General features: G+C 39.4%; 3 protein-coding genes across 3 annotated transcripts; 1 reads left to right on the forward strand and 2 right to left on the reverse strand.

Annotated features, from left to right (window-relative positions):
* Positions 1 to 1,693: 1,693 nt before the first annotated feature.
* On the forward strand, positions 1,694 to 5,606 carry LOC111429803 (protein SUPPRESSOR OF MAX2 1-like). Its single transcript, XM_023065811.1, has 3 exons — positions 1,694 to 3,214; positions 3,435 to 3,735; positions 3,820 to 5,606. Exons 1-3 carry the CDS (start codon positions 2,016 to 2,018, stop codon positions 5,389 to 5,391), a joined length of 3,072 nt encoding a protein of 1,023 aa, XP_022921579.1. The 5' UTR covers positions 1,694 to 2,015; the 3' UTR covers positions 5,392 to 5,606.
* Positions 5,607 to 6,251: 645 nt separating this feature from the next.
* Positions 6,252 to 11,806, reverse strand: LOC111429804 (cyclic nucleotide-gated ion channel 17-like). The gene is made up of 7 exons (XM_023065812.1): positions 11,419 to 11,806; positions 10,423 to 10,999; positions 9,638 to 9,850; positions 9,235 to 9,533; positions 8,235 to 8,346; positions 7,824 to 8,060; positions 6,252 to 7,581 (listed from the first exon to the last, which is right to left on the reverse strand). Exons 1-7 carry the CDS (start codon positions 11,451 to 11,453, stop codon positions 6,862 to 6,864), a joined length of 2,193 nt encoding a protein of 730 aa, XP_022921580.1. The 5' UTR covers positions 11,454 to 11,806; the 3' UTR covers positions 6,252 to 6,861.
* Positions 11,807 to 12,868: 1,062 nt separating this feature from the next.
* On the reverse strand, positions 12,869 to 14,651 carry LOC111429949 (RING-H2 finger protein ATL13-like). The gene has a single exon (XM_023066038.1). It carries the CDS (start codon positions 14,314 to 14,316, stop codon positions 12,973 to 12,975), a length of 1,344 nt encoding a protein of 447 aa, XP_022921806.1. The 5' UTR covers positions 14,317 to 14,651; the 3' UTR covers positions 12,869 to 12,972.
* Between the last annotated feature and the right edge of the window lie 788 nt (positions 14,652 to 15,439).

Genomic DNA, 15,439 nt, shown 5'->3' on the forward strand with positions numbered 1-15,439 from the left:
TTTTTTTTTTTTTTTTTTTTTTTTTTTTTTTTTTTTTTTTTTTTTTTTTGTTTTGTTATTTTCTTGTGTGCAAATAGATTCTTCTTCCTAATTATTATAAATAATAATCATTTTAAAATAATAATTAAATAAAAAAAAAAAAGGGTCGTGAATAATTGTCATTTTAATAATTGAAAAGGCAAAAGGGGCCCACAAGGAGATGTTTAAATTAAAAGGAAAAAGGAGAGAAGGGAGGAGTAGAGAAGAGGCAAAAGCAACGTAGAATTATATAAATAAATAAATAAATAAAACATGCCAAAAGGCACATGATGACCGCAAAAGGGGAAGCAAAGGGAGGGGAGGGCGTGCGCTACCAAAAGCCGACGCCATCATTATCAACTATGCTTACTCTTCCAACCTCCTCCTCACCTTTTTGCCTTTTTAAGCATGTTTTACTTTAATACCATTTGTAATAGTTTAAGTTAATTGTTCGTTGATATTGCCCATTTTAACCCGTTATGTATTATTATCAGCCTCACACGCTACAATAATACAAGTAATTAGATGGAGATTGAGATGGGATGGGTTTTGGGTCAGGGTCAAGGTCAAAGTCAAAGTCAAAGTCAAAGTCAAAGTCAAAGTGATGAATTGGGTGGAGATTTGAGTGTGGCAGGTCAGGTTGACCAAGTCAAACCGTGGGATTAACCATATGGCAGGGCACGATTCATGAACCCAACCCTAAGGATTAAAATGGTTCGGTTTAAAAGTGGTTTTAGTTTGTCAAACCTAATTAATTCCCTTTCACACCCTCTTTCCTCTCCCTTTATTTCCAGTTTTAGATGTTTTGTTTTTCCACCCACCTATTTAATTTTAATATTTTAACGGGCCTAACTACACTGGATATTGTCTTTTTTTTTTTTTGCTTTCCATTTCGAGCTTTCTCTCGAGACTTTAAAACGCGTCCGGTAGGAAAACACACACCCTTATCAATGATAGTTTGTTCTCTTATTCAACAAATGTTGGACATCACATGATTCCACCTCTTGTGGTCAATACGGTAAACCATGGATGATGTCATAAATGCAGAAAAAACATCTGATAATAAAAAATTAAATTAATATTTCTTTTTATGTTAAGAATCATGTGAACGATAAGATTGGTGCCAGTTGTTACCACCTCGAGTGCAACACGTTAGCTGCCATAATAAATATTAATTAGTTACTAATTATACCAATAAAATGCATTTTCATTTTCAATTGCTTAATAATACGAACTTTATAGTTTTAACGTGTTGAAAAGAAATGTACACAAGATTGTGATATCCTACATCAATTGGAGATGGGAACAAACCATTTCATGTAAAAGTGTAGAAACTTGTTCGTAATAAACCCATTTTAAAATTTTGAGGGAAAATAGAATTTGGATTGTCATAAATAGTATAAGAGTCAGACATATTAGACGGTGTGTCAACGAAGATAAGTTTGGAGGGTAAATCTGTCATTCGAGGGGTGAAAAAGACAGAAAGAGAGAGGGGGGATCTAATCATCTAAATGACACCTTTTGGGGAGGTGGGATTTTAACTTATTAAAATTACATTAATTAATTATATAAAAGTTAAATGTGGAGAAACAGACAGACAAGATGGGAAATGAAAGGGAAATGGAACAGATTTTTTTTTTTTTTTTTTAAAATAAAATTTCCTTCCTCATTTATTTCTATTTCTATTTCGATTTCGATTTCGATTTCTATTCTGAAAGTGAGCATTTGTCTTACTTCTCACCACCTTCCAAACCTCACCGGAATTCTTTTTTATTTTCCTTTTTGGTGCTAACCTCTGAATGCTCAGTCCCTCGTCCTCCTCCACGCCCACTACCTGGATTGGAACATCGTATTGAAACAGAGACGTGTGTGAAGCTTTTGTGGTTTTCAATGGTGGATTGAAGAAAGAGAATCCCAGATTTCTCCTGTCAAATTTGTTCACGTTTTTTATTGGTTGAATCAGAGAAAGGAGGGTCTTTTGGGTATCGATTCTGGAAATGAGAGCTGGGCTTAGTACGATCCTGCAAACTCTGACGTCGGAGGCGGCTACTGTTTTGAACCAGTCAATTGCCGACGCGGGTCGACGTAACCATGGCCAGACCACGCCGGTTCATGTCGCTGCAACTCTGTTGGCTTCCCCAACTGGGTTTCTTCGCCAGGCTTGCATCAAGTCTCATCCCAATTCTTCGCACCCGCTTCAGTGCAGAGCTCTTGAGCTCTGTTTTAGCGTCGCTCTTGAACGCCTACCCACCGCCCAAAACGTGTCCTCTGCCTCTGAACCACCAATCTCCAATGCGCTAATGGCAGCTCTTAAACGCGCACAAGCCCACCAACGCCGTGGCTCTTCTGAATTGCAGCAACAACCTATGTTAGCGGTGAAGGTTGAGTTCGAGCAGCTAGTTATTTCCATTCTCGATGATCCAAGCGTGAGTAGAATTATGCGGGAGGCGAGCTTTTCGAGCCCTGCTGTGAAGGCTACGATTGAACGATCTTTGAATTCGTCGACATCTGTGGTGAATTTATCCCCTATTGGATTAGGTTGCCACGCTTCCCCGACGCCTCATCGGAATCTTTATTTGAATCCACGGTTGCATCAGGGAAGCGTTACCCAATTGGAACAGCCGAGAGGGGAGGAAGTGAAACGAATCGTGGATATATTGCTCAGGCCGACCAAGAGAAATCCAATCGTAGTTGGGGATTCGGAAACAGACGCAATGATTGAGGAATTTTTTAGGCGAATTAATAAGAAAGAACTGACTGAAGGGCCTCTTGAAAATGCCGAGATTATCCATTTGGAGAAGGAACTTGCATCAGATGGAGCACAAATAGCCTCAAAACTTGAAGAATTGGAAGATTTGTTAGCGACCCGAATAGCCAATTTGAGTTCTGGGAGCATAATTCTTGACTTGGGGAATCTACAATGGTTGATTGAGCAGCCGGCGAGTTCTGTAGCCCCAGGTTCCGGCATGTTAGTGCAGCCCGTTGTATCCGAGGCCGGCCGTGCTGCCGTTCAGAAGATTGGAAAGGTATTGACAAGGTTCAGAGAGGAAACTGCCGGCCGGCTGTGGCTGATAGGAACCGCTACTTGTGTGACGTTCTTGAGATGCCAAATCTATCATCCCTCCATCGAAAGTGATTGGGATTTACATGTTGTCCCCGTTGTGGCTAAAGCCCTTCGCTCTGGGTTATATCCAAGGTACTTTTGGATTCTCATCCTTTTTATTTCATCCATCTCCACCTCATGGATCGTTAAGCTCAGAGTCATTTGCTTGATCTTTAAGAACTTTTGGGTCATTGCAGAAATCAAGTATACAGCCCTTAGAAACGTTTCTAGGCTTATTTTAATCGTTCATGATTGATTTCTTTTGTTGTTCTTTGTTGGGTATTGAGTGTTTTTGTTGTTCTTGTTCATTTAGGCTTGGAACAAAGGAGATTCTAGGCAGTTCAATCGAATCCTTGTCCCCAATGAAGCTCTTTCCAACGCCTCCCATTAGCCAACTAAGACATGAATCTGAGACTCTAAATGTTGATCCAAGAACAACTTGCTGCCCACAGTGTATGCAGAAGTATGAACAAGAACTACAAAAACTCATGAACGAGGAGTCTGAGAAATCTCCATCAGGAGTCAAAACAGACAGCAATCACCCTCCACTGCCACACTGGCTGCAAAAGGCTAAAGCTGATGCTCCTAATGCTGAATCAATTGATTCGAAACAGGTAGCTTTGGATCGAATTTATCCGAAACTCGATTCGTTTTTGTGAAATCAAGTCGAGCTTAACTATGTTTGTGTTTTGTTGCAGAGCAAGGACCAGGAATTGATGGTAAAGCAGAGGAATCAAGAACTACAAAAGAAATGGAATAATACATGCTTGAACCTTCATCCCAATTTCCATCAACCAAAAATTTTAAGTTCTACAGGAAATATGTCAATAATGGGTTTATATAATCAAAACTTGCTCAAGAGCCAGCCTTGTCAGCCAAGGTTAGAAGTGAATAGAAGCCTTGGGAGAACTCTTCAGCTGAATATGAATCCACAACTCAACCAGCCATCTGACTACAGCTCAATACGAACAGACTTGATTCTTGGGCAAACTCATAAACACTGCACCAAAGAATTTTTGGGCCAAAATCATAAATCATCCAGACCAGAGATGAGTGCCAAACTTCTAGGCATAACAGATGTTGATTCATACAAGAAGATCCTTAAAGTTCTAACGGAGAAGGTTTGGTGGCAGGGAGATGCAGCTTCTGCTGTGGCTAACACAATAACTCAACGCGAATTGGGCAGCAGGAAACGTCAAGGTGCTGGATCAAAAGGAGACATTTGGCTATTATTTGCGGGGCCTGACAAAGTTGGCAAGCAGAAGATGGCATCAGCTCTTTCAGAGCTGGTATCTGGGTCCATCCTGGTTACCATTTGTGTTGGTACACAACGAAGTGGTAGAGGATTGGACAACAATTTTCGCGGTAGAACACCGTTAGATCAAATTTCAGAGGCTGTTAGGAAGAATCCATTTTCAGTGATAGTTCTTGAGGACATTGATGAAGCAGATATTATATTTCGTGGGAGTATAAAACGGACAATAGAAAGTGGTAGGCTCATTGATTCCCATGGTCGAGAGATCAGCCTTGGTAATGTTATTTTCATCCTTACAACTGATCGGCTACAGGATGATCTAAATCACTCGTCCTATCACAATTCTTTTGGTGAAAACGAGCCTGCAAATTTAGCTAATGAAAGTTGGCAATTGAGGTTATCTCTGTCTGAAAAGCTGCTAAAACGTCGAGGGAATTGGCTTTCCAGTGAAGAAAGGTTCACAAAAACCAGGAAAGCTACAATTCCTAGTCTGTTTTTTGATTTGAATGAGGCTGCCAATGCAGAGGACGACACGGCAGACGGATCACACAATTCAAGCGACCTCACAATTGATCATGAAGATGAATCTAGCCTAAGCAGGATGGAATCAACCACAGCTTCACCTGCATTACGCGAGCTTGGGGATATCGTCGACGATGCCGTTGTTTTCAAGCCAGTCAACTTCAACCATATAACCCGCCACATTAAAACTTCCATCCATGACAAATTCTCCACCATTATTGGAGAGGGAGTCTCAATCGAGGTACAAGACCATGCTCTTCAAAAAATTATAGCTGGGGTATGGTTTGGCGACACTGGTTTAGAAGAATGGGCAGAGAAAGCACTGATTCCTAGCTTCAACCATCTCAAGGCTTGCATTCCAAAAACAGCCGGCAGTATGCAAGACAAGTCAGTACTCATTACTCTCGAACTAGACCATGAATCAGGCAGTCGAAGCCGAGGAGATCGGCTGCCCAGTAACATCAGAGTAGTTACAGCCGTAGATGGGTTATGAGAATAGGGTGGAGGTAACATAAAATGTTTGTATATATGCATATATAGTTTGCCCCTAAGGCTGGGGGAGGGGAGTTGTTTTAATTTAACAGCATCTAGATATGCCTGAAACAAATAGTTGGTAACCAAGAAATTGGTTTTTGAGTATTGTCGATAAACAGAAAGCAGTATGTTGGTTGATAGAACAGGAATGACAAAGGAAACAATGTCTTGTAATTTCTTGTCTCCTTGGAATTATTTGATTCAATTGCCTTCACCCTCACCTTCACCTCCGTATTCATAATGCAATACTTCCCCCGCTATACACTACAAAGAAGTATCTCACACATCGGTTAGAGAGGAGAACGAAACATTCTTTAAAAAGGTGTGGAAACTTCTCATCATTAGACACATTTTCAGACCGTGAGGCTGACGGCAATACGTTACGGATCGAAGCAAACATGCGTTGGAATGTTAAAAAAAGGGCATTGTTTACTTGCACGAGCAATGACAAGCTTGCTTGCTTGTCCTTTCTGCCTCAAGACTTTGTAAGGTGGACTTTGGGTTAAAGAAATGAGTATAAGTGGGGTGTCACCGACTCTAAGGCAGGTTCAAAGGGCAAAGAACAAATATAAATATGAAGCTGATGTTGCGTAGCTGTTTCTGACAGCGGCCAATTGTATTGTATGGTTGAAAGGGGGAGAGGTAGGAGAGGTGGGCAGTGGGGAGGAGAAAAAGAAAGCGACAGAAACCAGCCGCCGTTCTTTGTGTTTCTTCCGTTTTCATTCGTATCCACACAAAATTAAGCAATTTGGCGTTGTCCATAAAAAGTGTATGAACATAGCTCCCCACCTAATGTTCTTACGATATAACTTCGAGATATGAACTGAATCATTGTCTGTTGTATATTAATAAAGCCAGGAGCACCTGAACTGGATTACTTTTACAAACTCTTGCATCCACGGCAGTCTTGCCATATGTGCATTTTCAGCTACATACTTCGCTGGAAAACACAACTGAGGATAATTCATAAAGTTGGAAAGTTTTAATCAAAACAAATGACAAAAATGTATGTAATACAAGTTTTCTAGTCCACCAGCAGCCTCATCCCTGCATAGCTCTGTCTCGGCACCGTCTAGTGAAAGAAATCAAGTTTCTGTGGTCAACAAATATCTGTCTGAGGCACTGTATATAATACTCTCTGGTGAAGTATAACATGCAGCTACATTTGCAGCAGCCTGTTTAACCATCCAACGAACACAAGTACTGTCTATAAGATCATATTCTAACGAGACTAACTTACTGGTTACGACATTAATGCATGGTTTGTGACGTTGCATCGCTGGCTCATCTGAGCATTGGATTGAAGCAAGCCCCCGTAAGGTCTCCGTAAGGTCCGAAGTACCAGATGACGGGAAAAAGGATGCTCATCTGAAATAGATTTCACCCTTCTCAGAGAGCAATCTAGCTATTTGATAACACTGAAAACTGTTTATCTATCTGGCTCAATGGAAAAGTCAGGTTCGTCGGGTTTTTGTAACTTCGGTAAGTCATCTTTCATTCTCTGAGCGCCTCTCCGTGTGTTTGCAGCAAACCTTGAAGCTAGTAAGGCTACATCCAGAAACATTTTAGCCTGAGATGGATGTGAAACAACAGAGAATCCTTCTCCTCCTTGGCTAGTTCCATCTGCCACTTCTTCTGGTAACGTAAATGATTCCTTCATTAACAGATCTTTTGCCATCATCCTTTTCTTATGGCGACGCCAAGCAGCTTGAATAAAGCAAGCTGCCCATGTTCTCCAATGGTGAGAGTAAAAGCGGAATGTGTGCTGCAATTTTTTACTGTGCAGACGTCTAAATTGGTTGGCCACAAATTTAAGATCTTCAGCACGGAGCGCAAAAGCTTCGACTTCATTGAGCGCTCTGACTGTTCTAGTTGAGGAGGGCAAGTTGGTGGTTGATTTTGGAAGCAAGGCCCAAGAAAGTAGCTCCTCCCCACAAAAGTCTCCAGGGCGTAATGTTATCGAGTTAAAGAAACCAGAGCGGCCTCCATTTGTGGTAGAGCTCTCCAATCTGCCTCGTATAACAAACAACATCTCCGTCACTGGGTCCCCTTCCCGTACAATATAAGTACCTTCAGTGCTCAAGGAGGAGATCAGGCGTTCACATATTGCATCAAGTAGCTGATCATCCATCTGTGCGAAGAACGGAACCTGCAAAACAGGAGGCGAAAAGTGCTTCAATATACTTAGTGAGTCGAAGGTGGCAACTCAATTAATGTATTTTAAACCACTTTTAACGAATAATCGACCAGGAAGAACTTCTGATTCCTTTTTGTAAGAACCTAGATTATTGTGTGGCTCAATAACACCAGCTGAGAAACAAGAGCTAGTTCAAACTTCTCAGCCTTTGGCTCTGTATAAAAATAAAGAACAAGTAAGCAAGAGAATCATACTCGTCGGACAAGATCTAGACATAGGTGGCACTGAATATCACGTCGAAGATCAGCAGGCAAGCTTTGCAAGATGACTTCTTCATCAACTCCTTGAGTTGCTACCCACTTATATTGTACAAAACGTCGAACTCGTCGTTTCAAGTCTTCAGGGAGTTGACGATGTCCCATCCACTCTTCAGTGTCTCTTTGCTTTAGTCTCCATTCTTCACGCCTCACAGTGAGGGATTGCAGATACGTCTACATCAAAAGATATGGTGAGACAAGTAATCAAAGGATTCTGGCCATATAGAGGGCATGTCAAGGAAAGGCAATAAAATCAACCTTTTTCCTTCCTTTTATGAACTCAGCGATCAAATATGAGAGGAACAAGAATCAGCAAGCAAATATATATATACAAGTTTTTAGTCTAACCTGCATGTTTCCGATAAGATGGGCAAATAATACAAGGCCTACAATGGCAATGAGCACAGCAAACAGTGTCTCACCCATAAAAGTGGTTGTTTCCAAATTCTGTCCATATGAACTGACAAAATAAGCCAGAAGTTATTCAAGTATTTTCAAGAAAAAAAAAAGTGAAGAATTAAAGAACCATCTATAACAAGACAAGAAGGGACCATACAACATGTTGTGCTAGTTTGCCAGCTAACTAGTCAGTGCAGAACCTATGATGAGCGTCCTATACAAACGCATAAAAAATTTGATAACAGGTCCATAGGTTTTCATGTGTTACAAAAAAGCATGTAATCCATAAAATGTTCAAGATCAATTCACGAGTCGAATTCATTCAGCAAAAGGCAACTCATTTGCATCTAGAGTTGTAACAGCCCAAGCCCACTGCTAGCAAATATTGTCCTCTTTGGGCTTTCCCTTTTAGACTTCCCCTCAAGTTTTAGAACGCGTCCACCAGGGAGAGGTTTCCACACCCTTACAAGCAATGTTTCGTTCTTCTCTCCAACCAATGTGGAATCTTACAATAGTAAAACGTGTCTACTAGAGAGAGGTTTCCATACCCTTATAAGGATTTGCTTCGTTCTCTTTTCCCGCCAACGTGGGATCTCATAATCCACCTCCCTTGGGGACCCAGCGTCCTCGCTGGCACACTACCCAGTGTCTAGCTCTGATACCATTTGTAACAGTGTGGGTAATAAGACAAACTAAACCCGAAAATACTTTATAGTAAAAGCCTTAGGGAAGGGCAGCTTTTACAAGCAAAAGTTGGAGAAGTAAATAACAAGCAACATCATTTGATCCAAATAACGCTTTCCTAACCACAGGGAGAAAACTATAGCCTGGGGAACAATTTCAAACGAAATATTTATAGGTTCTACCTCTAAAGGGAAAGAGAGTTCTAGCTGCTACACTTATGGACACTATACTGAGACGTTAAATATAACGAAAAAGGAAATCGTACCTCAGGTTTTGCAAGCCCCACCACAAACAATAGAAGTACTTTTCAATAAAGCTTGAAGAGACGACATTCTTCGACATTGCTTGCCCAAAAATGCCATACTTGAAAATTCCTTTCGGGCCACATTTTTCAAAAACAAGTGTACTATTTGCCCATGTATCGCGGTCATTATGGTTAAATGTATCGCAATCAAAAAAAGTTAGGTTGCATTCCAGTGTATTGTATTCTTTCTTCCTACAAAATGATTTCCAGCATGACGTATATCTATCAACCGACAGCAAATACCATGTAGCACCTAAAACCTGCCAAAAATCAAAATAAAAGAATACGAATTGGAAATCCCCCGCAAAGACGTTTACATATTTATATCTCAGGTCAGACAGAGAGATAGAGATGAGAGAGTTACATGGCTAGCCAACATATAGAGTAGAAGATTATAAGCAGCGCCTGCCCAAGCTGTCTTTGTAACAACTCCATTTGCTTTGATGATTTCTGAACTTAATGGGAAAATCAAATACAATCTCGGAATATATTGAAGCAGAACAATAAGTGCAAGAGCATTGTTTTTATGATCCGTTAGACGGCTCCTTGTTGCAGGTATGATAAACCAGATGACAATCTGCATGGAAGAGGCAGTGACAAGTCTCTGTCAAAATTCTAAAATCACATATCTCTATATCTAAAAGGGGTAACCCCACTTAATTTCCCATTAACTTTTACAATATCCTACGAGTTACTTGACAACCAAATGTAGTAGGGTCAAGTATCCCATGAAAATAGTTGAAGTGCGAAACTCGGAACTCACAAATATCCAAAAAAACAAAAAAGGCTAATTATTTGATGTAATTTTGATGCCTAGAGAACGATAGTCGTGCAAACAAGTTCATCCACCCTTTGAACATAAAATTCTATATAGACTTCAATAGACCAGATTGAAGATAAATATTAGACCAAGTGGAACTCTAATCGTTAATAAGCAGGCTGAGAAGGATGTTCTACCATTTTGTTAATGCATCGACACAAGTATGTGATGGTTAGCATGACCTAAGAAAATGATAACTCTCGTATCACACGAAGCAGATGGATAATAATAGTTTTACTTATCAAGAAATGAATGGAAACTGCCAAATGAAAATTAAAGACACAGTGCACCAAATATAAAGTCAAAGGTTGAGGAATGGAAGTCTCAACCTGAGGGAGAGGCAGGGTGGCAATTAGATCGATGAAAAAATCAGATCTAATATACCTCTTCGCTATCATCTTTGGATCCATCACAAGCTCACCTCTCCCAAAAACTCGAGAGCTAGGAGCAACATAAGCTGTTCTAAACTTTATAATCATGTGCAGAAGATAGAAAAAATCTGCAACAGTCCGGAAACAGGTCACAACAATTCGCAATTTCCAGTCTGTCCTCACGCATTGGGATTGCCCATTCCCATTAAAAGCAGGCAAGTAAAGATATAGCGGGTCGACAAAGAGTGCCAATAAGCACGAACATATGAACACTCGGTTCCATTTCAAAACAATCTTGCTACCAGGGTCTAGTATTCTTTTGCTCCATGGTTCATAGTCCTCCGGAAACACCTTCGACTTCTCAGTTTTAAAAGTTTCAGTGAATTTACTTTTGATTCCCCCTAGTCCATTGTCAGGCATTAAGAATGTAGACGACGGAATATAGTATTTTGATGATGACTTCTCAAGTTGCATTGCTTCATTGTTGCTGCTTCCAATGGCAGATTCCTTATGCTTTTTGTGATCAGAATAAAAGCTGTTGATTCCAGGAACACAAATTGTAGCCATAATAGTTATACAACTGTCTATATATAATTGCATAGGAACATAGTGATTATATGGTTCCAAGCACAAGAAATCAAAGTTTTAGAGCTACGCCACACAATCAAAGTACTAGAACTAGTTGAAGTAGCTTACGTTTATCACTCCTACCCAATTGAACTAAGCAAGTAAAAAAGAGACCTAGTATTACAGGCCAGATGATCTTGCAGAGTTCTATTGTTCTCTAACAAAAAAAACTTGAGATCGCACCACATTTCTCAACAAGAAAGCAAAACAGGTCCCATAAAATTCAAGATTTCCAACGTTTCCAATCGACTAACAGATTCAGCTCATCAATAATAAACGCTATCAATATGGTACATTCTAAGAAACAAAGGAAGAAGAAAGAATCACCTAACAAGCTTGTAGTTTCTCAATTCCATGCCCATAAACAAAAGATAGAAGCTGAAACGTAAAATCCTCAATGACCCATCAAAAAAGCAGGCGTATGGTGTCAAATAGAACCCTCCATTTCCTCAGAAGCTATCGGAGAAGCACAAAGAAAGAAAAAGAGAGAGGAAGAGGAGAAACGAGCTCGGTTTGTTTGGAATCGAGGCAATCCGTAATTCAACGAGGAATTAAAGTTGTTTGGTGAGAAGATCGTAAGAAGAAATGAAAATATGAGCAAGCCAACCAAAGAGGAATCGAACCATTCAATTATATACCGCCGAAACAACACGTGACTCGACTAGACCATCATTCTGTAGAAGGGAACCACGCCGCCTCCAGTTCCTACCATAACAGTGATTATTTTGGACTTTTTTGCTCCCCCTCTTGACTCATTTGGTTGAACTTCTTGCAGCTCGCTCAGTCATTTCTTTTGTCATGTGGGTTCTCCTCAGTCAGCCACAAACATTCTGCAATGGTCAAATCATTACCTCATATACTTGGATCTTGCTTCCCTATTTTTAATTTGATGACCCACATAAAGAACACATAATAATCTCTATTTAACAAATCCATTTTAGTATTAAATTTAAGCTAATCATCTACTTAACAATTATTTCAAATGACAGACGAATACAAAATGTCAAGTTCGGATCTTAAGAATGATAATTAAAAAAAACAAAATGGCGAGATCTTAAAGACCATTAGTCTCGCTTCTTTAATTCTTTTTCTGGGTTTTCATTTTTTTAATGAAAAATCTAATTCTAGTTGCGTGCTTTTTCAGACACTATCTATTTTATATTGGCGTAATTTGCATACAAAAATATCATTCAAGCCGCCATGTGATACTGCTATTTTTCTCCAACAAAATGTTGAATAAATAAATAAGGCCCATTTATATTTCACCAGGCCCAATCCAATCTTCCCCTGAGCCCTTTGGGCCTGTTCTTCAGTAAATATATATACATATATATATTGCTCCTTATAATTTTAAAGTTTCAATTTATTTCCCAAATTTTATTAAAACTACGATCTAATAAAGTCAACCATGTGAATACAAATAAAAATAATAATAATAATAATAATAATCAATGAATACGTTGTTTCATTATTTGTTTTAATTATATATACATCAACTACGAAGATATTTGATATAATAATATTTTTTTTTTAGTTAAGTTTCAACTTTTTTATAATTTATTTAATGATTTAATATCTAAATCATTTTAGTGGGGAATAATTTATAATAGATTTTAAAAAATATAATGGTTGAATCATGAATTTTTTTTAATTATAGAAATTGAGTTGAAATTAAATTTAAATCATAGAATTTAACATAAAAATAACAAAAATTGCAAGTGACAATGTATTGCGTTTCGGCGCATCAGCAGTGACCGTATTAATTTCAGTCATTATTGTTTTAGAGCCCCGAAACCATTAAAATATTTATATTTTCTTTCAAGGATATTCCACGTAGATATTTAATAAAATTTAAAGAAAAAAAAAATGGACAGACGAGAATTAGATATTTGAAACAGAGGAGGAAGATGATGATTCAAAGTGTGTCGCCTTGTTTTGTCTTCCTCCCATCAGCCATTGTAACGTCCTCTTCGCGAAAGATTGATTCAGTTCAGACTCGAAGCTGGTACGCCTCTGGTTTTCTTCGTCTCCGACGTCATTTTCCCACCTCCAAACGTTCATCTCTGAGAGATCCCCACGGTTGCTCTGAATAGGAAACCGTAGTGAAACTGCCCTTCTTGAAGAATCTGCGGCCGATTCTCTCCGGGTTTTTCCTCTCAGCCAAATCTTCGATACAGAGAAACTCTCCATTTTGTTGTTGTTTGTATCAGTAATCTCTCCCTTTTTCACTTCCCCAATAGCTTCAATCCCACTGATTTTGAACTCTCTTCTGGATTCGCAGTCGCATTCGGACATGGCTGCTCTGTAACCAGGCGTCGACGGCAGAGCTGGCTTCCTGCTTGGATGCTTCTTCATTGGCTTGCTTCTAATCGCTACTTTGAGAGACGAATGTTCGTCCATTACATATTCAAAAACCCCCATTGAAAAGCACCTACGAGAATCCACATTCTTGTTCTCGCTACTTCCTCCTTCCCCTGCATCGATGTTTTTGTATTTTCCAAGCTTTACAGTCACTACACTTGGGTTTGAATCCTCTAATTTCATAATCTCGCTCGCCCCTGTCTCAAATTCACCATTTCCACCAACACCCACTTGCGAATTTGACCCAGAAATCGGATTTGTACCCTCTCTGTTTACAGAACTCTCGCTCCCGGACTCAAGGACAAGAACAATTGGTGCACGAGTGGTGTGGGGGGAGAAATGATCAGGTAGCAAACTAGATCTACAGAGAGGGCAGGTTGAGTGAGACAAAAGCCATGTGTCAATACATTGTGTGTGAAAAGCATGGCTGCATATTGGCAACAGCCTGAGGTTATCCTCTGGCTCAAACTCAGAGAGACAGACAGCGCAGTCAAATGGGGATTTGGACCCAATAATGGCTTTGTAATTGAAAACAGGAAGGGTATCAATGAAGGACTGATCAACCCCAGAGTCATGAAGATGAAAGAGGTGCTGTAATTGGCCTTGAAAGGCAGTGACATCGTCTGAACTTTGAGGGTCTGTTTGCGATGGGGGAGGAGACCAGAGGAATCTAATAAGGAGATGAAGCAAACCAGAAACGAAGAAGACGATAGCTAGAATGATTATGATGAGAAGAACACTTGGAGGGATCTGCTTTTCCAAGTTGAAGGCCAAAGGAGGAGGAGGAGGAGAAGGAGGAGGAGGGTGTAGGCGTGGTGGTGAAGGGAAGAAAGTGCCATTGAGTTGCAGAAGCAGTGAATCCATGTTAATGGAGCAAAACCCAACTCGATTTGGTGAAGTTTCATAGGCTAAAGGCTTGGGTTTGGTGTGAACGAAGGGTGTATTTGGGAGTTGAGAGACAGATCAGGCGCACAGAAGGGAGTCTCCACATTGTTGTCTGCTTCTTTCTTTTGACTTTGTGTGACGTTGTATCTACTAGAATCAAAACAAAATTTAAATCATGTGGGTGTGGCACAAGTGTCGGATGCTCGTGTAATGTGGTGACTTCAAACGATGTAGCAGGTGCACTTGAAACTCACCTTCTAATTTGACTTTGTTTCCCTAATCAAACATTTCAAACGGATTTGGTAAAATTCAAACACATATGCCCAACCTCCTCACTAAATCATGTTGTCTTTTTTTGACAAATCTTTAGCTTAAGAGATGTTTCCATGCCTCGGAAATGCTTTGTTCTCCTCTACAATCGATGTGGATGTCACAATTCACCCTTTTGGAGGTCTAGCATCCTCACTAATACACCGCTCGGTGTCTGACTGTAATACCGTTTGTAACGGTCAATCCACCCCTTGGGGCTTAGCATCCTTACTAACACATTGTCAGATGTCTGAATATGGTAGTATTTGTAAGAGTCCAAGCTCACTATTTGTGATGTCTCACATTAGTTTGGGAGGAGAACAAATCACCATTTAGAAGAGTGTAGAAACCTTCCCCTAGAAGACGCGTTTTAAAGTCTTGAGGGGAAGCCCGAAATGGAAAGCCCAAAGAGGACAATATTGGCTAGCAGTGGATCTGGCCGTTACACTATTGGTAGATATTATCCGCTTTGGCTTGTTATATATAAAAAATGTTCCATTAGATAAAATTATTGAAAATTAGACTAAAATGAATTCTAAAAAATATAGAATAAATAATAAATTTATTAAACACAAAATTAAAATTTTAAAATCTCATTAAAGCAGTAAGACTATAACTTTCATTATTATGTAATCAGAGTTTATAAAATGTAACTTGACTTAAACATTATGCCTGAATTATTAAAAATTATAATAATATCAACAAGAAGCATGCACCAATTCAGCTTAACAAATCATATATTATAATTATGATATAGCGTGCTAATATTGAAAATCTAAAAATAATTAATTAG

The sequence above is a fragment of the Cucurbita moschata genome, unplaced genomic scaffold (assembly GCF_002738365.1).
Source record: "Cucurbita moschata cultivar Rifu unplaced genomic scaffold, Cmos_1.0 Cmo_Scf00032, whole genome shotgun sequence".
In the NCBI taxonomy this organism is placed as follows: Eukaryota; Viridiplantae; Streptophyta; class Magnoliopsida; order Cucurbitales; family Cucurbitaceae; genus Cucurbita; species Cucurbita moschata.